General features: G+C 39.0%; 2 protein-coding genes across 3 annotated transcripts in view; one reads left to right on the top strand and one right to left on the bottom strand.

Annotated features, from left to right (window-relative positions):
* LOC126094332 (CDGSH iron-sulfur domain-containing protein 2 homolog) overlaps positions 1 to 10,585 on the top strand; it is a 76,021-nt gene extending 65,436 nt beyond the window's left edge. Inside the window, exon 4 of the mRNA XM_049908789.1 lies at positions 9,581 to 10,585. Coding sequence (XP_049764746.1) covers positions 9,581 to 9,667 — 87 coding nt within the window. The 3' untranslated portion in view covers positions 9,668 to 10,585. The remainder of the gene's footprint in view (positions 1 to 9,580) is intronic.
* A 607-nt stretch (positions 10,586 to 11,192) lies between these two features.
* The window catches only part of LOC126094306 (uncharacterized), a 185,159-nt gene continuing 169,253 nt past the window's right edge, over positions 11,193 to 27,098 (bottom strand). The window contains exons 2-5 of one of the 2 annotated variants that reach the window (XM_049908785.1): positions 22,010 to 23,993; positions 15,207 to 15,276; positions 13,727 to 13,788; positions 11,193 to 11,703 (exon numbers count right to left, since the gene is read on the bottom strand). In XM_049908785.1, the coding sequence (XP_049764742.1) occupies positions 11,667 to 11,703; positions 13,727 to 13,788; positions 15,207 to 15,276; positions 22,010 to 23,993 (2,153 nt within the window). In that variant the 3' untranslated portion in view covers positions 11,193 to 11,666. The remainder of the gene's footprint in view (positions 11,704 to 13,726; positions 13,789 to 15,206; positions 15,277 to 22,009; positions 23,994 to 27,098) is intronic. The other variant, XM_049908786.1, reaches the window with a different exon arrangement.

Below are 27,098 nucleotides of genomic sequence, written 5' to 3'. Positions count from 1 at the left end.
TGTGGTCTTTCCAACTGAAGTTGTTTGTAATTTTAACACCCAGGTACTTAGTTGAATTGACAGCCTGTACTATTTATCGAGTAATCGAATTCCAACGGATTTCTTTTGGAACTCATGTGGATCACCTCACACTTTACGTTATTTAGCGTCAACTGCCATACCATACAACAATCTTTTCTAAATCGCTTTGCAACTGATACTGGTCTTCGGATGGCATTACTAGACAGTAAATTACAGCATCATCTGCGAACAACCTTAGAGAACTGCTCAGGTCGTCACCCAGGTCATTTATATAGATCAGGAACAGCAGAGGTCCCAGGACGCAACACCTGATATCACTTCAGTTTTACTCCATGATTTGCTGTCTATTACTAGATTAGATTAGATTAGATTTACTTTCATTCCAATTGATCCGTAGTGAGGAGGTCCTCCAGGATGTGGAACATGTCAGAAAAACAACAATACATGACAAATATTTACAACTAAAACAAATAAGCTAATGTACCATTCCACAGGTCCCAAGTGGAATGATCGTCATTTTTTAATGAACACTAAGAGTCATTTTACAAATACTAATGCACTGAATTTAAAATAAAAAAGTTTTTTATTTATTTATAAGGTAATAAACATGTAATACAACTACTGAAATACTTATTTATAATGAACACATTACTGCACTGAAATGGTGCAGAAGTTAGATTATACTTACACACAACCACACACTCACACTACGAACTGCGACTTTCCTGACAGGAAATCACGAATCCAGTCGCACAACTGAGACGATACCCCATAGGCCCGCAACTTGATTAGAAGTCGCATGTGAGGAACGGTGTCAAAAGCTTTGCGTAAATCTAGAAATACGGAATCAACTTGAGATCCCCTGTCGATAGCGGCCATTACTTATTGACCAATGCCAATTTTCCCCCAGGAAAGACAACTGACCTGGAAGGCATCTAAGTAAAGAAGTAATCATTTCTGGAGTTGTTCAGTTGGAATAGTTCATTCATGTAGGAGACCTACACCAATTAAGAGAGACATTCCTACCAGGTTAGATGATAAAGCTGGCGAGGTTTCAGCTAACTGAAATGACGGCGCGCCAGCCAAGGTGCTCTTATTTAATTAGACTACTTTTTCTACTACTGAGTGCTCTTGGATGACAATAGGGCCCCTTCATTTAATGTTTCTCCTGCAATTCAGATTCCTTTACCTTTATGTTTGTGAAAGCACGAAAGGGCAATTCGGAAGAGGGGAAGGTGGCAGTCTTTAACTGATTAGCCATGCAAAAGGAAGAAGGAAAATAAAAGTTTGAAGCTATTGTTATGGAAAAGATGAAAGAAATTTGCCAAAGACGAAAGACTAAGGGAAAAACTAAGAAAGACAATAAAATTGGAAATGTAAAAAACAAAAGAAAGAGCCTGACAAAAAGGAAGAAGAGAGAACACAAAACTAATGAGTGATTCCGATGTTGTGGACACACAACTATCGTAGGATTAGACAGTGAAGATGACGAGGGTGCCATACATTGTGAATTTAAAAAGAGATGAGCATAAATACTGCAATTAAAACTTCATAATACCTTAAAACGAAATAAATGTAGAACAAAAAGAAATTGTGCATTTCCACTAGTTTTGTATGTCTTTACACACTACTGGCCATTAAAATTGCAACACCGCGAAGATGACGTGCTGCAGACGCGAAATTTAACCGACAGGAAGAAGATGCTGTAGCTTTTCAGAGAATTCGCACAAGGTTGGCGACACCAACAATGTGCTGACGTGAGGAATGTTTCCAACCGATTTCTCATACACAAACAGCAGTTGATCGGCGTTGCCTGGTGAAACGTTGTTGTTTTGCCTCGTGTAAGAAGGAAAAATGCGTACCATCCTGTTTCCGACTTCGATAAAGGTCGGATTGTAGCCTATCAAGATTGCGGTTTATCGTATCGTGACATTGCTACTCGTGTTGGTCGAGATCCAATGACTGTTAGCAGAATATGGAATCGGTGGGTTCAGGAGGGTAATATGGAACGTCTTGCTGGAGCCCAACGGCCTCGTATCATTAGCAGTCGAGATGACATACATCTTATCTGCACGGCTGTAACGGATCGTGCAGCTACGTCTCGATCACTGAGTCAACAGATGGAGATGTTTGCAAGACAACCATGTGCACGAACAGTTCGACGACATTTGCAGCAGCGTGGACTATCAGCTCGGAGACCCTTGACGCTTCGTCACAGACAGGAGCGCCTGCGATGGTGTACTCAACGGCGAACCTGGGTGCACGAATGGCAAAACGTCATTTTTTCGGATGAATCCAAGTTCTGTTTACAGCACCATGATGGTCGCATCGGTGTTTGGCGACATCGCGGTGAACGCACACTGGAAGCGTGTATTCGTCATCGCCATACTGGCGTATCACCCGCCGTGATGGTATGGGGTGCCATTGGTTACACGTCTCGGTCACCTCTTGTTCGCATTGACGGTACTTTGAACAGTGGACGTTACATTTCAGATGTTACGACCCGTGGCTCCACCCTTCATTCGATCCCTGCGAAACCATACGTTTCAGCAGGATAATGCACGACCGCATGTTGCATGTCCTGTACGGGCCTTTCTGGATACAGAAAATGTTAGACTGCTGCCCTGGCCAGCACATTCTCCAGACCTCTCACCAATTGGAAACGTCTGGTCAATGGTGGCCGAGCAACTGGCTCGTCACAATATGCCAGTCACTACTCTTGATGAACTGTGGTAGCGTGTTGAAGCTGCATGGGCAACTATATCTGTACACGCCATCCAAGTCCGCAGCTCGTGGTCGTGCGGTAGCGTTCTCGCTTCCCACGCCCGGGTTCGATTCCCGGCGGGGTCAGGGATTTTCTCTGCCTCGTGATGACTGGGTGTTGTGTGGTGCCCTTAGGTTAGTTAGGTTTACGTAGTTCTAAGTTCTAGGGGACTGATGACCATAGCTGTTTAAGTCCCATAGTGCTCAGAGCCATTGAGCCAACAAACAACAACACGCCATCCAAGCTGTTTGACTCAATGCCCAGGCGTATCAAGGCCGTTATTACGGCTGGAGGTGGTTGTTCTGGGTACTGTGTTCTCAGGATCTATGCACCCAAATTGCGTGAAAATGTAATCACATGTCAGTTCCAGTATAATACAGGGTGTTACAAAAAGGTACGGCCAAACTTTCAGGAAACATTCCTCACACACAAATAAAGAAAAGATGTTATGTGGACATGTGTCCGGAAACTCTTAATTTCCATGTTAGAGCTCATTCTAGTTTCGTTCTTCCACCTACGCTCAATGGAGCACGTTATCATGATTTCATACGGGATACTCTACCTTTGCTGCTAGAACATGTGCCTTTACAAGTACGACACAACATGTGGTTCATGCACGATGGAGCTCTGCACATTTCAGTCGAAGTGTTCGTACGCTTCTCAACAACAGAATCGGTGACCGATGGATTGGTAGAGGCGGACCAATTCCATGGCCTCCACGCTCTCCTGACCTCAACCCCCTTGACTTTCATTTATGGGGGCATTTGAAAGCTCTTGTCTACGCAACCCCGGTACCAAATGTAGAGACTGTTCGTGCTCGTATTGTGGACGGCTGTGATACAATGCGCCATTCTCCAGGGCTGCATCAGCGCATCAGAGATTCAATGCGACGGAGGGTGGATGCATGTATTCTCGCTAACGGAGGACATTTTGAACATTTCCTGTAACAAAGTGTTTGAAGTCACGCTGGTACGTTCTGTTGCTGTGTGTTTCCATTCCATGATTAATGTGATTTGAAGAGAAGTAATAAAATGAGCTCTAACACGGAAAGTAAGCGTTTCCGGACACATGTCCACATAACATTTTTTTTTCTTTGTGTGTGAGGAATGTTTCCTGAAAGTTTGGCTGTACCTTTTTGTAACACCCTGTATATTTGTCCAATGAATACCCGTTTATCATCTGCATTTCTTCTTGGTGTAGCAATTTTAATGGCCAGAAGTGTAGCTCGCGTCCTTACTGCCCCATGCCCAGGTAGAATGGGGCAAATGATGTACTTTCCTGTTTTGGAATAAAAAAGTTTTGTTTTCCTACGATATTATTGTATTTTTGTGATTATTAGACCATAATGAGTTCATAGAAAAACTTGCAGTTTTCGTAATTAACCCTTTTGTATTTTTAGAAGATATTTTCAAATTTTTCCCCTTTCTATTCCGGAATCCTCGGACAGTAAAAATAAACAGTGCAATCAGAATTCATGTGCATAAAGGAAAGTATCACTTGAACAAGTTCATTTATGAATGACATGATTTCTTTACATTCAAGCCTTCAGAATTATTAGTACACCAGTAAATGACACTAGCTGGCCTTTTTTCTTTTTTCAAAAGAATTGCAGAAGCTGAATTTTGTGTTAGTAACTGGTGAACTATGCTGGTAAGTCCTAATACGTTGAGATTTCCAGTGGTATGGTTAGGCAGGAAACTAAGAGAGCAACTGTAAAGGTCAATTTTAGTTCTCCATTCCACATTTCGTAATTTTTAATTTAATGTGTACTGTTACTACTTTTAGGATTTCTTTTTTGGTTCCGGTCTCTGTACTTTAGCTATCAAGTGAAGTCTGGCTGTCGATTCCAAGGTTTGTTATTCATCGCATTTTTGCAGTAGTACAGACAGCGATACCAAAAAGGTAAATCTTCTTGAAATAACCATAAAAATAACGTCACGCGGGCTCGACCATTAGAATTGACCTATATGGCTCAAATACATAGAGCGATTCCAAAATTGAAAATCCTAAAAGAAAGCGCTGTACACACCTACCGCAAATATGCAAAACATAACGAACCTTGGAATCAAGAACTACAGTGACGTAATAGGCAAGTTCTAGCTCTCGATTATGTTTTTCTTCACTTACCGTGTTTTTTCAGTAGCCCTAGTACAGACAGCGATAAGAAAAATTTGTATGCCAAACTAATTAAACGTGCTGTATACTCTAGAAACGCAAAAATGACGAACCTAAGAATCGGCAACTTGAATTGACCTGTATAGATGTATTCTGAATGTTGTTTCCATATGTCGTCGTTATTTGTGAATTTTCGTTGTATAGCGCTATTTATTTTGTGATTTCTATACTGTTTTCCCATTATTTGCTTTCGTCATTTGTATACGTCACTATCTGTTGGATATTGTGATTGTTATGTTAGATTTCAGTTTTTTTCCCACCCAAACCCCTATCTTCTTCCTTAGGCCCGTTATATTCAGTATTTAGTAATTAGAATTACCGCTATTCTGTAATGTCTTGAGTTTACAATACGGAGTATTGTGGTGGACGTTGAAGGTTATCTTTCCTTTATTGGTCCATATAAATCTCTTTTTCAGTGCATATATCGTACACAGGATATTGGGCAGAAAACCTTTTTATCTATTGGTTTTTCCAATGTCAGACATACATTATTAACATTTTTATAACAAATTGGATCTGTGCAGTTAATAATTACATTTTTAAAAAATACTGTATATTTATACCTTATTGCAATAATTAAAGATACAAATTACTTTTTTTCTTGCGTAAGATACTGTGAGATTGAATAGTAGCAGTTTTTCAGATGGTAGGCTGTCACAGGCTTTTTAAGGCTCTGTAGTTCAGGAAGAGATTTTATATGTCTTGGTAATCTGTTGTATAGTTTTGATGTTGCATGATATACACCTTTTTGGCATAATGTGGTGTTACAATGATTAACATGTATGTCACTGACCTGGTACTGTAATCAAGGACACTTTTGTTTTGAGGAAAAAGGTTTTCTTTTTCTCAGTATACTTTTTTGACATGCATGACTACTTCCAGTATATAAATGCAGGGAAGGGGTAGGAGCTTTAGGTCTTTAAAGAAAGGTTTGCATGGTTTTCTGCTGCTCACTTGTTTCATCATTCTTATAATTGCCGTTTGTTTTGTGAAAACTGTTATTGCCTGGTGTACATTTCCCCAGAAAATGATACCGTACCTCAATAGTGAATGTACATGAGCAAAGTATACAACCCTAACTGTTTCTGCACTAGTATTGTTGCAAAGAATTCGTACTACATTGCTAATTTTTGCTAGTTTTGAACTTAGAGATGTGGTATGAGTGCTCCATTTAAGATTTTCCTGGATATGATTCCCAAGAACTTTAGTTTCATTGACAGCACTAATGTTTTGGTTATCTATACATATTACAGGTTGTGCCACATTTTTATTTTGGTTGGTGTGGAAATTCATTAGTACCGTTTTCTTTGGATTAACCAACTGTTTCTGGCAAACCATTCAGACACTCCTTTTGTAATATCTTTTGCAGATGCAGTGAGATTTTCTTCTTTATTCCTTTCAATCAATAGACTGGTGTTGTCTGCAAACAGTACTGGTTCAGAATCCCCAACGTGTGATGGGAAATCGTTAATATGCACAAAAAAAAAAAAAAAAGAAAAGAAAGAAAGGGACCTAAAATGGAGCTCTGTGGAACACCATGACTTAGTCCATGTGATTCTGGAAGGAGTACCTCGAGTTAATTTCCTTCCATGTACTTAATTTCAGTTACCTGAGAGTGATATTCCAAATATGATTTAATCCATTGATATGGCACACCTCTTACACCATACCGTTCAAGCTTCCTCAGGAGCACAGAATGATACTCACACGAAAAGCTTTTGTTAGGATCAAGAATAAACCAGAGATATTTCTGTGGTTGTCCACTGCATTTAAGATACGGTTTATCAGATTGAAAGTGGCTGTTTCAATTGATTGCTGGTCTGAAGCCATGTTGACATTCAGAAGTAATATTATTCTTATCAAAGAATGCAGTTAGTTTTGAAAGGAACACTTTTTCAATACTTTTTGTAAACCCTGACAGTAGAGACACAGGCCTATAGTTACCCATACATTCATGATCACCCTTCTTATAAAAGGGTCTTACTTTTGCCATTTTCAGTTGCTGTGGGAAGACATCACATGGTAAGGATGAATTGCATATGCCTAATAAAGGCGAAAGTATTGCTGTTATTTTTATAATATAATCTGGAATGTCATCAATACCAGTTGAATAATTACTCTTCAGTGAATTAATGGTATTTAGGAGCTCTGTTGGGCCTATTGGACTGAGGAACGTGGATATATTATTTATTTCAGTAGATGAAAGTTCTTTCCATGTTGTGTTAGGTGGATTACCAAATTTTTCCTTTACTAATTTTCCAGCAACAGTTGTGTAATAAGAATTGAAACTATTTGCAACTGCCCTAGGGTCAGTGACATTCTTGCAATCATGTGATATCACAGTATTTTTGTGAGTTGTCTTCTTTCCCATAAGATCCTGCACAATTTTCCACATGGACTTAGTTTTATTGGATGACTTCATAATACGTTTGCAATGCCTTTCCATGTTCATATAAACTATGACTAGAATATATTTCACATATACATATTTTCTTCCTTTACTGTCCCCTATCTTTCCATCATAATTAGTTTCCCATATACTTGTGTGTAAGTAGTCGTAGTAGACTGAGGTGACGAAAGTCTTGGGATATGCACATACACAGATGGCAGCAGTATCGCATACGCATGTATAAAAGAGCGGTGGATTGGCGTAGCTATCACTTGTACTCAAGTGATTCATGTGAAAAGGTTCATGATGTGGTTATGGCTGCATGACAGGAATTAATAGACTTTGAGCCCGGAGTGGTAGTTCGAGCTAAACACTTGGGACATTGCATTTCTGAAAACGTTAGGGAATTCAATATCCCAAGACCCACAAGACGATGCCGAGAACACCAATACTGCTCCATTATTCAGTAATACTGATCAGTGATATTTGGTTTTAGTACTTTATTTCCCATAGTTACCAAAACACAATTTGACAAGAATACGAGCAAACAGGTCTTGAAGACTGCTCTATGTACTTACCATTTCTGATATGTCACATCACTTTGTGTTTTAACTTGTACCCAGCAAGCAAGTAGTCATGAAATTACACGATATGTCTATCCACAGTGGAGGTAGGGGTAAATGTTCAAATGGCAGAATATTTTGTTATTAGACCAAAGTTTCTAGTATAGCATTTGGCCATGTCCTGGCTTTCATATTGTGTATGATTCAGTAGGTCTTTCTTGTGAATGTTTTGCACACTGCCCATGTAAAGGAGTTGTGGGAGCTAGATCATGGGACATAAAGACATCAAGGTTGCCTTTAAGCTATTCTCTCCTTTATGAGGCCATATCTTTGTTGTCTGGGCGTGTGACAAGAAATGTGGCATTTTCATTGTGGAGTTTCATACTGTACAACATATGTTTAAATTGCTTATTTTGATTGATGAGATTGTGGAACAGAAGGGACTTCTCCTTCATGACACTTGTAAAAAGAACTTGTATCATAAATGTAATATTGTCATGCTTGATGATTTGTCTGTGGATGATACAATGTCCCGTAGGAGCAGTCAGAGAGAGAAACAGTTTTTAGTGTGATGCCTACTGAGCTTTATGTATTGTAAAGATAATCAGTTGCTTATTGCTCATCACCTGATGCTATAGCAGAAAACTTGTATCTCTTTTTTTGTCATATGTGAAGTGAAATCAGATTTCTTCTCTGAACAATGGAAGATTGAAATGAACTGCAAGTAGTTGAGATGTTAAGTAAATGACAGCCACATAAATAAGACTGAAATCATTGCTGAGTGAGATCTCATACAGCCCAGTTGGGCTGCGGTGCCGAGGCAAAATAACCAGCAGAACATGTAGTGCTCTCTGTCTCTCTCTCTGCTTAAAAATATTCCTTTGAAAATCGTATTGAAGTAAATGGCAAGTAATCATTATATTTATTGTGACAGTAAATTCAGTTGTTAATGTTTTTATCCCATATAATTAAGAATTATCTTAAACATTTCTTTTCAATTAGCATGCCAGAGATAGCATAATCATTAAGAAAGCTTATTTTTTATGCTTTGGTGTGTACTAGTCTATAAGAAAATGTAGCAGACTTCATTGACCAGTCAGCAGTGCAATACTTGGTGGCTTGAATTAGTTAAAATCTTGAGCGATGATAAATGTTTGGATTGATACAGTTTCAGTTTTCGGTGTCTATAATACAACCATCATAATTTCCTTTATGAAAAATGTAGCATAAGGGTGCATAACTAGGAAACACTGTATGAAGTGATATTAATAATATTCTCATCTGTTTTAAGGGGAATTCATTTTCTAGCTGAATTTGTGTTTGATTTTGAATGCCGTACAATGTTTCATTACTTAAACTACCTCTCATTAAAGTAAATAATCACAATATGTAAAATTGCTGAGCGCTTGATTTAAAAACTGCACTGTCGTAACATAGAGTACATAAGAAGTATTTGTTGTACAAAACTTTGCCATAAGCTGGTATTACTGCAGGAACTATTGTCTCACACATCATTTTATGTCCCTTTTTAATGCAGATTGCAATTATTCATATTTTTATATCCCCTTCTTGGTAGTTAGAATACAAATTCACCTGATAAGATTTATAAGCTGTATTGTTCTTTTGCTTCAATTGTTAGAAGTTCTGAAACACATTTTTGTCTTTTAGTGGCCATACTGTGATGGAGTGCACAAGTACTACAACAGAGCAACAGGAGACAACGTGGGACCTTTAGTCATCAAGCGCAAAGTATGAATTACCGGTACCGGTTCATTGGTGTAGGATACAAATGGATTAGGCTGCAGGGATTCTTATTATTAGTTTTCTTTATATTTTTTTTTGGACAAACTAGAATGTCTTGCAGAAATAGTTCTACAATATAGACACAATTAAGAACACTTTTGTACCTCATAACTATGTTTATGCTGTGAAACCAGAATTTATGTCATCATCTATTATGAACAATTTCAAGTTCCCCTCTATATTGTTAATTTGTTTTCAATAACTATATATTGCATGCTTCAGTAGATTAAGAAACATGCATCATAGTGCTGCATACACAGTGGTATTGTTGTAAAAAGTGGCCAATTTCAGTTATGGAACACAGACAGTGCAATATACTTCTGTTATTAACACATTTATATGCTTGCATGGATCATACTATAAAACAAAGCAGTTCTCAGTTTGGAGGCTAGTTTTAATGCATCCTTGCTTTATTATGCTTTGTCCTATGGAGTTAATATACCGTTGGATTCCTCTGACATGAGAGCTGGTTGAACAATTCAGTTAGGTTGGGAGGTAGTGTGGAGAGAACTTCAGTTTGACTTGTAATTTGTCATGTGAGAGAAGTTGATGAGTAGGCACAAAAAGTGTTGGAGGTGAACTTCATGTAGGTAGCTACTTTCTTATATGTTGATAATTTTATTGTCTCTTATTTTTAATACTGGTGAATGGTGATCTGTGGGCTTCCAGTTTTGCAGTTGGATGAGTCTTGAGATTTGAAAACATCCATATCAATAAGTCTGGATGAAACACATTAGTAAATACAGGTAAAAAGTTACACATTTAGAGTTATTGAGAGCTGCAACAGCAGAAAAGTATAACCAGAAATTGAGACTTCCAAGTATTTGTTCACAGGGAGATATGATAAGGGGAGCACAAAGCTACAAGAGATGGTAATGTGTAACTAGAAGAGAGAAATTGTAAAAAAATTAAAGTTAAGAGCAAATGACTCTTACAAGGGGACGAAAGTCTGACTCTAGATAACAATAGAATATGTTTAGTTCTGAGAAAATAATAAAATAAATAAATAAGAGAAGACAGTTGGCAGTTCATTAGGCTGATGAGATAGGAAAGAGAGTGAGTGTGAAAACCACAGAAACAAAGAGTACAAATTGTATATGAGAGATGAGGAAAGAGGAGAAAAGCAGACAAAAGAAAATGTAAAGAAACAGAAGCAGACAGCACTCGGCAAATAAGGTGTAGTTACAGAAATTGTGTCTAAGACAAAAATAATTTCACATTGATAGATCTCATAACACTGGTTTCTCAATAATTTTCTCCTTTCTATTAAACCTTTGTTTCCATCTCTGCTCCTTTCTCCCTATCCTTTCCCTTTCCATATTGTTAAGAAAGAAAATTGTTATTCCTCATGTTCATATTCCTTCTTTTGTTATTCTCCACTGTATTTCACTAAATACAATGTTTCAACTGTTTTTTCTACTTTTAAATCAAGGTGCTAAAAGGAATTTCCTCAAGTACGGATGTTTTTGTCAAGTGCCTTACTAAATGTCATAGCCATTCATTTTCTGTATTGGTATGTGTGTAACTGTGAAAAAAGAATGGTATTATGATGATCAATGTATAACATATGTTTTACATTCCAAATGAATATTTACTATTTACATCATTGTTTAAAGGGAAAACTTTGCATTTATTTGAGGCATTGAAACTATTTGCATCAGCATTTGCTATAATTTTAGACTTTATAAAAGTCACACTATTGTAACAGAAATATTGAAATTCTAATTAATAAAAGACAATTTTGTATGAAAATTGTACATACACACTTTATGTTAAACAAGAAAAAGCCAAAGGATTTTGCAACTTTTATTTGTAATTTAATATGTACATGACTTTAACTTAAATAGCACTATATTTCAGTTCATCACAGAACACACACATTCACACGTAAGTATCACAGATATGCTGGGACATTGAAGAACCTGCATGCAGGATCACATCATCAACAGGTTTATTTCTTGTTAAGTGACTTCTGTGTGTTGTCACAACTGAAACATGAAACACATGTAATTAGTGTTGTCAGAAGCTTGAAATTAAATCTCATCTTGTATAAGTTCACAACTATATTGAACAGAGGAAAATATGCTGGTCATAAAAAACAAGTTTATTTCATTTTATTTTTCAAGCTAGTAATTTTGTGTTCATTTGAGGAAAAAAAGCTTGTATATACTGCGTAAACTTGTTTTGCTCAATAAGGATATTTTTCCTCTCTTCAAAGTTATCACATGTCTTAGCTAACTGAAGGCAAGAATACCACTTAAACCACTACAAAAACAGTAAACAATAAATGCAGATAAACAAATCACATGTTATCTTCACCTAAGAAAATGACTACAGTAATTATGATAAACAGCATAAATAAAATTAATAATAAAAGCAAAGTTGTGACTGAAGAATACATCATAATGCATAGAGTGATTAGCTATCTACTCTAAAGTGCTGACATATTATTAACTTTACGAATACAGGTGCTGAATAGAAAATTTATGCAAGAATTCACAATTTTTTAGCAGTTCATCAACTCAAAATTACCTACAAAATTACTGAGAACTACCGTTTATCCTGTCGTATAGTCCAGTGAAGACAATGTAAACAATGGTGTAAGGGAAGACAACATTCAGTGTGCAGAAAGCACTGAGCAATAGAAAACGTGTAAAATAGATGTGGATTATGGTAGTTCATGTGTCAACCAAGCATACACCTACAGCACATCCACACTGATCTTGTGTGCCATCGAAGGATAGTGGTGACCTCAGCTGTGGTTAGTATAGAAAGCTGCACGTCACACGACATTTATATTTATAAGAGGACCAAGCGAACTGATTGTGAGCTGTATTTGTTGAGAGGGGTAGGGAAGACGAGGAATGCTGTATGTACAGTAGTAAGCAGTTTTTCTGCCATTGTGCTGAAGGTGTTTTTGAAGCATGAATAGGCACATCTCATTTGCAACTACATCTTCAAATGCCATCTCACCTCACATTCTTAATGCTAACTAAATTCCCACAAAGAGGCAACTTCTTACCTCATAGTACCACTGTGGACAATAAAAGCTGTGTCTTCCATGGCACTGGGTACAATTTTTCATCACAACTGATTCCTACACCTCCCAAAGTATTATTCTATCATTCACCAAACATCTGGTCATGCTGATTTCTCTCTTTTTCTCAATCCCTAGTCTACCTGGCATCCACCTACCTGAGCCCACTTTCAAGTTCCTGCTCTTGCAGTCATCAGATTCTTTTGCTACATCTCCTTTCATTAATTTCATATTTTTCTTTAATTTAACTATTTTTTTCTCTCACATCACACATATCCCTGTGCAGCTTCTTGGAGGGCTGCTTCACTCACTATGAGCTCTTCCCCCCTCCCCCAACCATTTTCCATCTACAATACTTAATCTGCAGTGCCCCATTTTCCTTTTACATTGCTATCTGCCAAGCACATTATGGTGTGGGCACCTGCCACTATAACCTTCCTTTCCCGAGAGAGCTCAGACCTGCCCCTACTTGCACATGCATATTTTCTTATCATCTCTTCTGTAGTCCATCTGGACCAGGTAATATCAGTACATGCTAAGAAGAGACAGAGAGAACAGGGTGAGGGATAGGGGCCAAGTGTGTGCACATTCATGTGTATGTGGGAATGGGGAGTGGGATCTGCACTCACCAATATTCTAATTTACACAAGTTATGACAGTGTTCCTCATATTGTCTCTTTTTCAGTTCAGATATCCTACAAACAAATTTTGAAGCTAGATCACAAGGGAAATTTCTCAGTTTGTTTCAGAGAAGTAACTGTCACGTGTTACTACGCTTCATTCTCCACAGGAGAGCAGCAGAACAAGTGCCTGGAGTTAACCTGGAATTTGGTACCTGCAGTATATGAAACTAGAATTATTTTCTAACAGTAATTAATCACAGTTCATATCTAGTTGCTTCAATAAACAACTGCTCAATATGTTTTCTAACAAAAATTTTGATGCTAAAGAGCTAATAACAGATTGGACTTTACCTTGAGATTCCCCTGTCAACCCCCCGTGGCCAAAAACGCTCTTGCAGTTCATACATTGGCATCTAGAGAGAGAGAGACAGTTATTGAAGCAGCTATTCATAACTGAAATGGTGTTTTGTATGTACCTCACAAGGGGCACATGGGATGTCAAGCTTAATTTTATTTTTGACAGAAAGCATTTATATTTTTCATAACTCTGTTTTCAAGTAGTTACTTATAGTTTTTAAATGAAAAGTTTGTTTTTTATTCTATTTATTGTAGTGGGTATCTATGTAGAGGTTTTGCGTATAGGAGTAAACTGATTAAAACTAAGAGCTTAGCGCTTTTTTTGTGTCAATATAGGCTGTTCGTTTAGAAGTTGCACTTTAAAACTTTATTCTTTGCACTGTTGGATAGACTACATGTCTTCCAGACATGTGGTCTACAAATTGGTAACTGCTGTAAACTGATTACTGTGCAGTATATCTTTTTTCTTAGATTTTTAATGGAAACACATGATTAATTCTGCTGCAAAACTTTGAAGAATGAGAAATCAGTTTCATACCACCAGTATACTAAAAAGCTAAAATACTAGTAAGTCCATTTCGAGTAATTTCAAAGTAGAATGTTTATGTGGAAAAGTAGGTTAATCCTGCTATTGACCACCATGACAAAGAGTTCTCTTTTGTTTCGGTAAGTATTGTAACAGCAAAGCAGAATTATTGTTTCGAAAGTTATGCCACATCTTTCAACACTTCAAGACATTCCAGTGCCCATTGCAGATACCGTACTGTTCCTTACTCTTGGTTATTTCTATCATACCTTTACCTACTCCTCTTAACATCTGTACTTAATAAATACAGAACAGAGAACTTTGTTTTTACTGACAGAGTATTAATTTTCCTTATCCCATACAGACTGGTGCAGATAGCTGAGCATGTAAAAGTGGCCACTTCTGGGACAAGGTGAGACACACTGACCGCAGATCATATCCACCTTACCAATTAATGACGGGGGCCAGTGTGCCAGCCAGCCTGGATATGATTTTAGGTGGTATTCCACATCCACCTAGGGAGATACTGGACTTGGTTCCCACGTTCCACCTCACTTACACAGTGTGCAAATGCTTTGAAAAATGGCATAACATTTGACCAGTGACATACACTGACACAGACAAAAGGGGGCATATGCATTCCTCCATGAGGGAGGAGTGGGGGGGCTGGCAGTAATTTTAAAAAGCCTTTGGGAGTGGCTGCCCCATGACGTTAATAGCCCTTATACAGGTATGTTTCTCCACAAAGTTGGAGAAGTACCATACTAGTCCCAACCTAGCATTTCCAGGATAGAGGGCACCAGAATGGATGAGTGGATCCCACACAAGCCCCAGATATCCATTGTCACACTACTGAGTCCCAATGTACCTCCTAAATCCTTTCTAACATAACTGTCTGCACACATTTTACGAGACCTATCATTCCGTATTTGTCTTTAAAACACTTACCTCAAAATTATTTGCATTGCTGAAATCATCATCTTCATTTATTAGGAGCTGTCTGTTTCCATAACGTTTCCTGAAATTGAAAGAGGGCAATGTAGATATTGAGTAACAGAGTATTCTTATTTTCGAAAAAGTATTCTGCTACCTTTTTTTTTTAAGCTGGTAACCATTGAAATTGGCAGTCCTTTGCACAAATACTTAGTACTAAAATTTTATAATTTCTATACTTATCAGTATTAAGAACAGATTTGTAAAAAGTTTGGAATAATTGAAATGAAGATCAAGGAACTCAAGAGCCAAAGAAAAGTAAAAGGCAAGTGCAGCTCTAAGAGTTTAGAAACAATGTGGTAGAGTTATATTAGAATCCACTGTTCATCATAAACTACTTCTAATGGGAAAACAAGGAAAAACCTATCCAGAACCTAAATATTTAGAAATGAAATAAACACAAATGAAAGAAAACCCTCTTGTTGCCATGAGAGTTTGTATTTGGGTGTCTGTTTGTTTGTATGTGTGTTTGCTAGAAAAAGAGCAAGAGCTTGAAAGCTAGTGTGAATGCTGTTGCCTATTAGGTGTTCCTGTGCTCTAAACATCGGTTCGCTCTAGGTGAGTGGTTGCCTTTCCCTTATTTTTTGTATAAAAGCCATGAACTAAAGGAGACTTTAATATAAAATAATGATTTTACTGCTTGTTTTGAAATTCCATGATGTAGCAGTTGTGACAGTGCTACTCTACTGTAAATTATGAAGTATAATTCTTGTAGAGTAACCTACACTCCTGGAAATGGAAAAAAGAACACATTGACACCGGTGTGTCAGACCCACCATACTTGCTCCGGACACTGCGAGAGGGCTGTACAAGCAATGATCACACGCACGGCACAGCGGACACACCAGGAACCGCGGTGTTGGCCGTCGAATGGCGCTAGCTGCGCAGCATTTGTGCACCGCCGCCGTCAGTGTCAGCCAGTTTGCCGTGGCATACGGAGCTCCATCGCAGTCTTTAACACTGGTAGCATGCCGCGACAGCGTGGACGTGAACCATATGTGCAGTTGACGGACTTTGAGCGAGGGCGTATAGTGGGCATGCGGGAGGCCGGGTGGACGTACCGCCGAATTGCTCAACACGTGGGGCGTGAGGTCTCCACAGTACATCGATGTTGTCGCCAGTGGTCGGCGGAAGGTGCACGTGCCCGTCGACCTGGGACCGGACCGCAGCAACGCACGGATGCACGCCAAGACCGTAGGATCCCACGCAGTGCCGTAGGGGACCGCACCGCCACTTTCCAGCAAATTAGGGACACTGTTGCTCCTGGGGTATCGGCGAGGACCATTCGCAACCGTCTCCATGAAGCTGGGCTACGGTCCCGCACACCGTTAGGCCGTCTTCCGCTCACGCCGCAACATCGTGCAGCCCGCCTCCAGTGGTGTCGCGACAGCCGTGAATGGAGGGACGAATGGAGACGTGTCGTCTTCACCGATGAGAGTCGCTTCTACTTTGGTGCCAATGATGGTCGTATGCGTGTTTGGCGCCGTGCAGGTGAGCGCCACAATCAGGACTGCATACGACCGAGGCACACAGGGCCAACACCCGGCATCATGGTGTGGGGAGCGATCTCCTACACTGGCCGTACACCACTGGTGATCGTCGAGGGGACACTGAATAGTGCACGGTACATCCAAACCGTCATCGAACCCATCGTTCTACCATTCCTAGACCGGCAAGGGAACTTGCTGTTCCAACAGGACAATGCACGTCCGCATGTATCCCGTGCCACCCAACGTGCTCTAGAAGGTGTAAGTCAACTACCCTGGCCAGCAAGATCTCCGGATCTGTCCCCCATTGAGCATGTTTGGGACTGGATGAAGCGTCGTCTCACGCGGTCTGCACGTCCAGCACGAACGCTGGTCCAACTGAGGCGCCAGGTGGAAATGGCATGGCAAGCCGTTCCACAGGACTACATCCAGCATCTCTACGATCGTCTCCATGGGAGAATAGCAGCCTGTATTGCTGCGAAAGGTGGATATACACTGTACTAGTGCCGACATTGTGCATGCTCTGTTGCCTGTGTCTATGTGCCTGTGGTTCTGTCAGTGTGATCATGTGATGTATCTGACCCCAGGAATGTGTCAATAAAGTTTCCCCTTCCTGGGACAATGAATTCACGGTGTTCTTATTTCAATTTCCAGGAGTGTATTTTGATAGAATGCTTATGAATTGTATTACGAGTTACTTACGAACCACTGATATGTTAATATTATTTTACTGTGATGTGGTCAGTGTAAGCATCCTAAATAATTAGCTTGTCACGTTGGGTTGACAAATTGTAGTATCTCTGGAAGTCTGGAAACAGTTCAGAGGTAGATCAACACTGCAAAGCTTTACAATTTCCACCCTCTAATAGTCTGGTGGCTGTGGAATAAGGTCAAGTTGATATAAAATGCCTCATGGAGGCAACAGTGAAGCTTGTCCATAGACATGCTCAAAGCCTAAGGATGGATGTGATTAGTTTTGGGATAACCAACAGCAAGTGCAGCTCTCACAAAAAAAAGTGTTTAGCAATGGTCTGTTCACATATGAACTGGGCCATTAGGAATGACAATTCTGCTTATCTGCCTCTACCCACATTTTTTTCAAATCTTTTTGAAGCATACAGCAGTGTTTCTTTCTGTTCCAGTTACATATGAATTTGGGAAGAATAACTGTTTAAATAACTCTGTGCACACTGTAAGTAGTCTAATTTTGTATTTATGGTCTCTACAGGAGAGATACATAGGGCTCCGAAGAATACCTCTAGACTCTTATCTTAATAATGGTTTCTGAATTTTTGTAAGCAGCTTTTGCAGCACAATTTGCAACTGTCTTCAAGAGTCTACCACTTTTGCAGCACAATTTGCAACTGTCTTCAAGAGTCTACCAATTCAAGTTTTTCAACATTCTCCCATGAATCCAAAACACCTTTGTATACGTTCAGTATCCCCTGTTAGGCCTATCTGTTATCAGTCTCACACAACTGAGCAATATTCTAAGATGTGACGACGCACAACTGATTTGTAAGGAGTCTCGTTTGTGAACTGACTGTGTTTTCCCAGTTTCCTGTAGACAATCGGCCATGATGTACACTAATCTGGGAAAACCAGGCATGTCAAATGAGATATCATTGAATGAAGCTGCAACTCTGATCTGTTTGGGTGCCATCTCCGGTAAAAGAGATCTGTGTGCTCTGAAACAAGATAATGACTGCTCCAGTGTGTAAATATATCATTGACCACAAAATAATGTTTGTCCTTGCAGAGTACATCTATGTTTCCAGTTCCTTAAGGACCACAATAATTAGAGTTTTCTACCTTCATCCTATTGGGCTTGTGTTTGATATTCCATGAGTGGCACCAGAGTTTGGCATACAAATATAATAATCTGTTATGAATGTATTACTCTCTTGAGCAACCACATTCTTATTAAAGCTCAGTTTGAATCTGCATTTTTATATTTCATTCTTTGTATGTCAGCTCATAAGACATCTTTCCTCTGAAATATAGTGTTCAGTCTCAGTATTTATTTTGTTGTAAAATTTCCATTTGTTCCTACATCTATGAAGGGCAAAATACATATAACAGAGATTACTTCAGAGTTCCTAGAACATGAAGTTTCCAGTGGATATGTCACAATGACTTCTAGAAGATGCTTCGTGAACTCACATAAGAATCCCTGGAAGGAAGACGACATGCTTTTCATGAAAAAACACTACTGAGAATATTTAGAGAACCAGCATTTGTGGCTGACTGCAAAATGATTTTACTGCCGCCAACTGGAATATTGTCAAATAAGCTTTCACAAAACCCAAAGAAATTGTGGTGGTATGTAAGGACTGTTAGTGGCACCAAAGATAGCGTCCAGGCCCTAGTGAATGAGACAGGAACTGAAATTGTGGGTAGCAAAGCAAAATCTGACATGCTTAACTCCATTTTCAAATATTCCTTTACAAGGGGAAACCCAGGAGAATTGCTCCAATTTAATCCTCATACTCTGAAAATATGAATGAAATAAGTATTAGTGGCAGTTATTTTGAGAAGCAGCTGAAATCCTTAAAACTGAAAAGAGCTCCGGGGCCAGATAGAATCCCTGTCAGATTGTATACTGACTGTGTGACTGAGTTAACCCCTTTTTTAAGTATAATCTGTAGTAGACCCTTGAACAAAAAACCATGCCCAGTTCTTGGAAAAAAGCATAGTTCATGCCCGTCTACAAGAAGGGTACTAGAAGTGTCCACAAAACTAGCGTCCAAGAACAGAATTACCTCCTCAATGCCAACCAGCATGGATTCGGAAAACAATGAACATGTGAAACCCAACTTACATTTTTCTCACATGACGTACTGAAAGCTTTGGATCAAGGCAGTCAGGTACATGCATTCTTTTTTTGATTTCTGAAAAGCGTTTGACTCACTACCACACCTACACTTATTGTCAAAAGTATGATCGTATGGGGTACCAAGTGAAATTCGTGACTGAACTGAGGACGTTTTTGGTAGGGAGTATGTAGCATGTTATCTTAGATGGAGAGTCATCAACAGGTTTACTCAAGGGAAGTGTATTGGGACCTTTGCTGTTCCTGTTGTATGTTACTGACCTTGTGGGCAATATTAATATAACCTCAGATGCTTTGCAGATAATGCAGTTATCTATAAAGTTAATCTGAAAGAAGCCACATAAATATTCAGTCAAAATGGCTCTGAGCACTATGGGACTTAACATCTGAGGTCATCATTCCCCTAGACTTAGAACTACTTCAACCTAACTAACCTAAGGACATCACACACATCCATGCTCGAGGCAGGATTCAACCCTGTGACTAAGATTAGAAGAATTACTGCATGCACGGAGGCATTCAAACAACTATTCTTCCCATACTCCATATGTGAATGGAATGGATAGAAACCCTAGTAACAGGTACAATGAGATACACTCCCTACCATGTGCTTCGCTGTGATTTGCAGAGTATAGATGTTGACGTAGATGTAAGACAAATTAGGGTTTGTATGGTGGCATATAGACAACTGTTTCTCACTTGCACCATTTGTGAGTGAAACAGGAAGGGGAATGAGTCATAGTGGTATATGATGCACTGTAGGGTGGCTTGCAGAGTGTGCATTTAGATGTAGATGAACTAGCTTTAACCAAGGAGTTCAAAGCGCTTGTCTGGCATTCATGAGGAGCATGTTCCAAATCCCTATCTGACCAGTCGACATGTAGGTTTCTCGTGGTATCTCCGTACCACTTTTGGTAAATGCTGGGATGGTTTCTTTGAAAAGAACAGGTCCTGTTTGTTCATTGTTTGGAACATTCACTCCATATTTTGAGTCCTGTTTGTGTTGCAGACACAACATAACTAATGTATGGTATAAAACCAGTTAATCTTTCAACCTTTCTCTTAAACAGTTCCAACACATATTACACTGAGTTGTAAATGTAGGTGTAGATGTAGATAAGTGTAGCATGTTAAGATGATTTAATATTGTGGTGAATTAACATGGCAAACAAACTACATTACAAACATTTGACAGTGTGAAATATATAACAGCGGCTTGTAATGACTTCATTAGACTACCTAATGTTGCAGAAATGATCCACAAAATGAGATTTTCACTCTGCAGCGGAGTGTGCGCTGATATGAAACTTCCTGGCAGATTAAAACTGTGTGCCCGACCGAGACTCGAACTCGGGACTTTGCCTTTCGCGGGCAAGTGCTCTACCATCTGAGCTACCGGCGCACGACTCACGCCCGGTGTCACAGCTTTACTTCTGCCAGTATCTCGTCTCCTACCTTCCAAACTTTACAGAAGCTCTCCTGCGAACCTTGCAGAACTAGCACTCCTGAAAGAAAGGATATTGCGGAGACATGGCTTAGCCACAGGGCGTGAGTCGTGCTTCGGTAGTTCAGATGGTAGAGCACTTGCCCGCGAAAGGCAAAGGTCCCGAGTTCGAGTCACGGTCGGGCACACAGTTTTAATCTGCCAGGAAGTTTCATATCAGCGCACACTCCGCTGCAGAGTGAAAATCTCATTCTGGAAACATCCCCCAGGCTGTGGCTGAGCCATGTCTCCGCAATATCCTTTCTTTCAGGAGTGCTAGTTCTGCAAGGTTCGCAGGAGAGCTTCTGTAAAGTTTGGAAGGTAGGAGACGAGATACTGGCAGAAGTAAAGCTGTGACACCGGGCGTGAGTCGTGCGCCGGTAGCTCAGATGGTAGAGCACTTGCCCGCGAAAGGCAAAGGTCCCGAGTTCGAGTCTCGGTCGGGCACACAGTTTTAATCTGCCAGGAAGTTTCATGATCCACAAAAGCTGTAAAATTGAATTTAACAAGAAATTGTTGAATTAAAATGTGTTCACAATCAGCCTTTGGATTCAAAGTCAGTAGAATTTAAAGTATGAGGTCTGACTTCGAGCATCAGTACACTGTAAAAATTGAAAATATTTGCAAACTTTCAGTATTCTTAGGTGTGATAGCATTCTTATCCTCGTAGTATAAATTGTTAAATGTCATAAGCTTGGAGTGTGCTGCTTGTCAAATTACTAAGAAAGGTTTAAAACTTAGCAAATTATCTTTAGTAACATCTAGGTATTGATTTGCAGAAATACATTCACAAATATAAAAAACTGGAAGCATTTACCATTTCTGTAACTAAATCATTGGAAGTTAATAGTGCAGTTTTGCAATGACCTTTGAGTATACATTTCCTATCTGTGAGAACATATTATATGCTGATTAAGTGATATGTAGTGATAGCAGTGTAAACAATTATACTCACTCAAGCATTCTTCTCCATATCAGCAGTCCAGCATACCCTAGCACAGCAAATGCGATGAATACCCCAACAAGTATGGCTGCAGATTCTGTGGGGCGTAAAAATGTAACTGTTTGTTCATTTACTGTAGCATGTGTGTGTGCAGTGTGTAGCTGTGACAATGCAGCAGCTGCCTCATACTGTACAACCTCGTTCTCGTGTACTGAATCTGACTTTGACTCTGCCTGCCCAGGTGCAGCTGGAGAAAGTTTAGTATTTGGTTTATTGCTTGACTGAGCTATTTCTATTTCACTGCCTTGATTATGCTCAGTTTCTTCATAGTTCACACCTCCACTTGATGCATCTTCATCTTTTACAGTGTTAAGCTTTACTGATACGTTGTTGGAATTAGAATGACTTTCTGTAGTTGTGTCTACGAGGTATGGCACTGCTACTGTAGATATTTCAGAAGAATTGTCCACATTTGCATGATATTGTTCTGTTGTTTGGCTGGAGTTGTTTTTTGTATCCTCTGTGGTAGAACTGTCCTCTGTTCCTGTCTCAGCATCTGTAGAACTGATGTTTAGTACTTCTGTTGATGTGTTACAGCTTTCTGTCTCATTCTGTAATGCTTGATCTTCTGATTCGGTACAAACAAAAGTGGTGAAATTTCCTTCATACTGTATCACACAACGTAGTGCATCTGATGTTTCTTTAATTTCTTCAAACAGTGGGCACATTGTTGTGATGTTGAAGGCTTCATTTGGAATCTGGCAAGTCATCGTAAGATTATCTGATGAACAGTTTGGCTGAGTCATGTTACTCCTGTCATTTAACAGCTGCTTAGGAATGTAACATATTGTTTCATTAGTGTTATTTCCAGTGGTAGTTTCACTGGAATTTTCCAGTTGACCTCGTAGCCATTCTTTTGGAATACTACAAACTTTCTGTGTACTGTTGTTGTTAGCATTTGTGCAATTTAATTTTGCTGCATTGTCCACTTCTGCCAGCCATTCGTGTGGCGTCCAACACTGTAATTTTGTGGTATTACTATTTTTTGTACAGTTTATACCAGTGTAAATAGGACAGTCTGTTGAATTGCCATCTTTTGTAGTTGCACAGTTTTCCGTTGGGGTATCAGTAGTTATTAAATTGTTTGGAAATAGGCAATTCCTTAAAGTATCATTTTCATGCTCAGTGCAAGACAACATGGAAAATACATTATATTTCAGCCAGCCTTTGGGGACTAAACACTCTATCCCATTGTTATCTGAGGATTCACAGTCCATCATATGGGTCATATTTTTCTGGACGATTTCCTTGGAAATTATACATGTTTCTGTTCCAGTTGTTGTATTTCCATTGTTTGTGCAGTTGAGTTTTGTTATAATAGTTTGGTCTTTTAGCCATTGCTTTGGAATATGGCACACTGTGATTCTCAGATTGCCCTCTATCCTATCAGAGCAATTGAATGTTGGATTGAGAAGTTTCTCTAATAGTGGACAAAGAGGGAAATTTACATCATCTGAAAAGTTTATGTCCACATCTGTTAGACTGATGGTAAAACTTGAGACATTTGTTTCATTTGTTTTATTGACTGATGGCAGAGGGCATTGAAGCTTTGTTTCTGTGTTGATCACTAAAGCACTGCAATCTATCAGGGGCACACCCCTTGGATTCTTTAACCAGTCATCCGAGAATCTGTAATCCTTAATTATTTCTTGAAAGCCTTTTAGCCAGTCTATTGGTACTTTACATGTCTCTTCCATTGGTGAGGTCGTCGTATTTCCACTTTCTTCATGTGTTTTTCCACCAAGGTCAACTACATGGGGACTTTCAACAAGTTCAGTTGCATTAACAAAATCTCCTGGTTGTCTGTTACTGGTATTCAGCATGTCTGCAGCCTCCAAAGCTACACTGTCAGGAACAGCCCAATGCCCTTCACCATTATCAAATTCCTCCTCACTGTGATACTGTCGCTTGACCTCGCATAGTGACGAGTGGATGCCTGTGGAAGAAAACAAAAAATTGTATTTTAGTGTGTGTATCAGACAAAGCAACATTAGTTATCAGAAGAAAATTACATGACTACTTTTTTATGAATTCTAACTACAATTAAATTTTATAACAACAATGGAAATACCTGGATGGAATAATGTGTAAAACAAAGGATAGGTGGCCACGCAAGAGCCCAAAAGTTAGTGAGAATATGGTTTTCTGTTACATGTTTCTATGTGCAAAACAGTCAGCAGTAAGAGAGTGGTTGCTTTTCCTTTATTTTGTATACTAGTAAATTCTGTTACTCTGGTCACTAAGTTAAAGACATCTGTATACGTTTATTATATTATTCATAACATAACCTTTTGTATAAAGTCCTTCGAGAAGTAACTCTACTTTCTCATAAAAAGTTATTTATTAATAATCCCCTGTAATCAAAATACACACATTTTCGTCTGCTTCTCCACATCAGTGAGAACATTAAATCAGCTCTCCTGTCTCAAAACCAGTATAATGTTCCCTCCTCTTGCAGTGTGGATTTCTCTCTGCTTTACCAGTTAGGAACAATATGGGGGAAGTCTTCATCATTTTTTAAGTGTCTACCAGCAAGGTATTTTTCATTTTTGGAGATATATGAGTGTCTTTTTAGCTATTTGATCTACATTTTCTTTCGCTGTGCCTGTGATAATAGAGGATCACCACAGTCTCCCACTGTCCAGAACATTTGTTCACCTGGCGCCATTTCTAGACATTGGCTCTATCTACAAGATTATTGGCATACTTTCGTACACACCACCTGTGTTAACAGCTCTGAAGAACGATTTGCATGATAGCCACCCACAATCTCAGGATTGTTTATGTGCCTGTTGATGACTAGGTATTTTATTTAGTCTCCGAATTGTAATGGTACTCCTTAAATTACTTATATTCCACAAACGATTTTTCATTAGTATACCTTCAAACTTGTGACAGACTAAACCCCCTTAACATAACTATAGTTTGTTAAGTCACTATGTGACTGAGAAAATTGCCCTGCACAATGAGGCAGCCACTGCCATAACAAGTGATTTACACAATAGCCTGTAGGAAGAATACACATTAAGACTGTTAACGTGCACTTGTGCTGTGGTGTAATGCAACACTATCCTTTTCATAATACTGTCATAAACGGAAGAGTCACACATGTGGGCCTGATATTAAGGAACAAAGAGAATCAGTAAAAAACACTTTAGATTGGGAAACATTATACACATGATGTAGGCAGTTACGATTGTCTTAGACTGGCATGTGTGTTCCAATGGTTACAAAAACACTGGAACCAGAGGGATAAAGCAACCTAAATGCAGAGGTTTCTGCAGACCGCTTTTAAAAAGTCTGAAAACATTAGCTCTTGTTTATATATGTATGAAATCTTTACAAAATGGAGCACCTTAAATGAAGAAAACACCTTCATAAAACCAGGTCATTGACCTTATACTGGGAGAGTTAAAGCCTGTTTAATGTGAGAATTGATGTTAATCAGAATTTACAGCCAACTATTCCAATAAATTATAGAAACAGAGGCTAATAAAGTACAGTTTTACTTACATCTAAATCTACATTCATACTCTGTAATCAAACAGTGGAAACTTGGGTAGGAATATCAACAATGTAGGAAAAGACAAATTGCTGCTTACCGTAAAGAAGACACATCAAGTTGTAGACAGGCATTATTAAAAGACACTCACATATAGCTTTCGGCCAGAGCCTTTGTCATGTGTGAGGTGTGCTTGCTTGTGTGTGTGTGTGTGTGTGTGTGTGTGTGTGTGTGTGTGTGTGTGTGTGTGTGGGCTGGGGCAGAAAGCTAGATGTGAACATCTTTTACTTGTGCCTGTCTGCAACTACTGTGATGTGTTTCACAATGGTACTTTCCATTGTACCACATATCAGGATTTCTTTCAGTTCCATTCACATATAGAATACATCTAAATCTACATTCATATTCTGTGAAATACTGTGAAGTGTTTCACAAAAGTTGCTTCCCATAGTACCACATATTAGGATTTCTACAATGTAAGACACAATGGACTGCTACTTACCATAAAGAAGACATGTTAAGTTGCAGACAGGTACAATTGAAAGAAACTTACTCAAAGCCTTTGGCCACAGCCTTCATCTGCACAACAAAAAAACACACACCATTCATACACGCAAGCAAGCACACCTCACACATACATGATCGCCAACTCCGGCAGCTCAGGCCAGAATGCAGTGGCCAAAAGCTTTGTGTAAGTGTCTTTTAATTGAGCCTGTCTGCAACTTAACGTGTTTTCTTTACAGTAAGTAGCAATCTGTCTTTTCCTGGGTTGTTGATATTCCTACATGGAGTTTCCATTGTTTGATATTTGGATTTCTTTCAGTTCTATTCACATATGGAGTGCAAAAAGAATGAATGTTTTAAATGCCCATGCACACACTGTAATTAGCCAAATCTTGTCCACATGGTCTCCATGGGAGTGATACCCATGGTGCCGTGGTGTATTCATCTGAGTTTTTTTAATCCATAACTGATGCAGTTGAAATCCAAGACTGTGCTTTCACAGGATGTAGAATAAAAACCGCAACCAGTCACAACAGAAGGTGATTTTATTTAACACAGAAGCAGTTCTGAGCTTGTGCCACCTTCAGTTGGCTTACATTCAGGTACATGTTTCCAAACTCATTGTTGTAGATCACTGTTTAAATAAAAAACAAATAATGTGATGATGACTAGACACAAATGAAACACCGGAAAATGGCTAAGTGATATGTGTTGCAATTTTTTTTGTAAGTCCTATAATATTTTGCAAACTTCTCACTGAGTCAGCTCCAAATGTTTCATTTCTGTCTATTTAATCAGAGTGACATTACTTGTTTTTAATTTAAACTGTGATCTCCAGTACTGAGTATGGAGACATGTATGAATGTAAACCACCTGAAGACCTGTCATGTGTCAAATAAAATCTCCTTCTATTGTTACTGGTAGAGTTATTATTCTACAACCTATTTCTGTGATGATCTCTTGTGAGTCAAACCAACCTGTGACCACCCATTCTCCTCTTCTTTGTATACTTTCAATATTCCCCATTAGTCCTAT

The sequence above is a fragment of the Schistocerca cancellata genome, chromosome 1 (assembly GCF_023864275.1).
Source record: "Schistocerca cancellata isolate TAMUIC-IGC-003103 chromosome 1, iqSchCanc2.1, whole genome shotgun sequence".
Taxonomy (NCBI): domain Eukaryota; kingdom Metazoa; phylum Arthropoda; class Insecta; order Orthoptera; family Acrididae; genus Schistocerca; species Schistocerca cancellata.
This window is presented reverse-complemented; position numbering and strand designations above follow the sequence as displayed.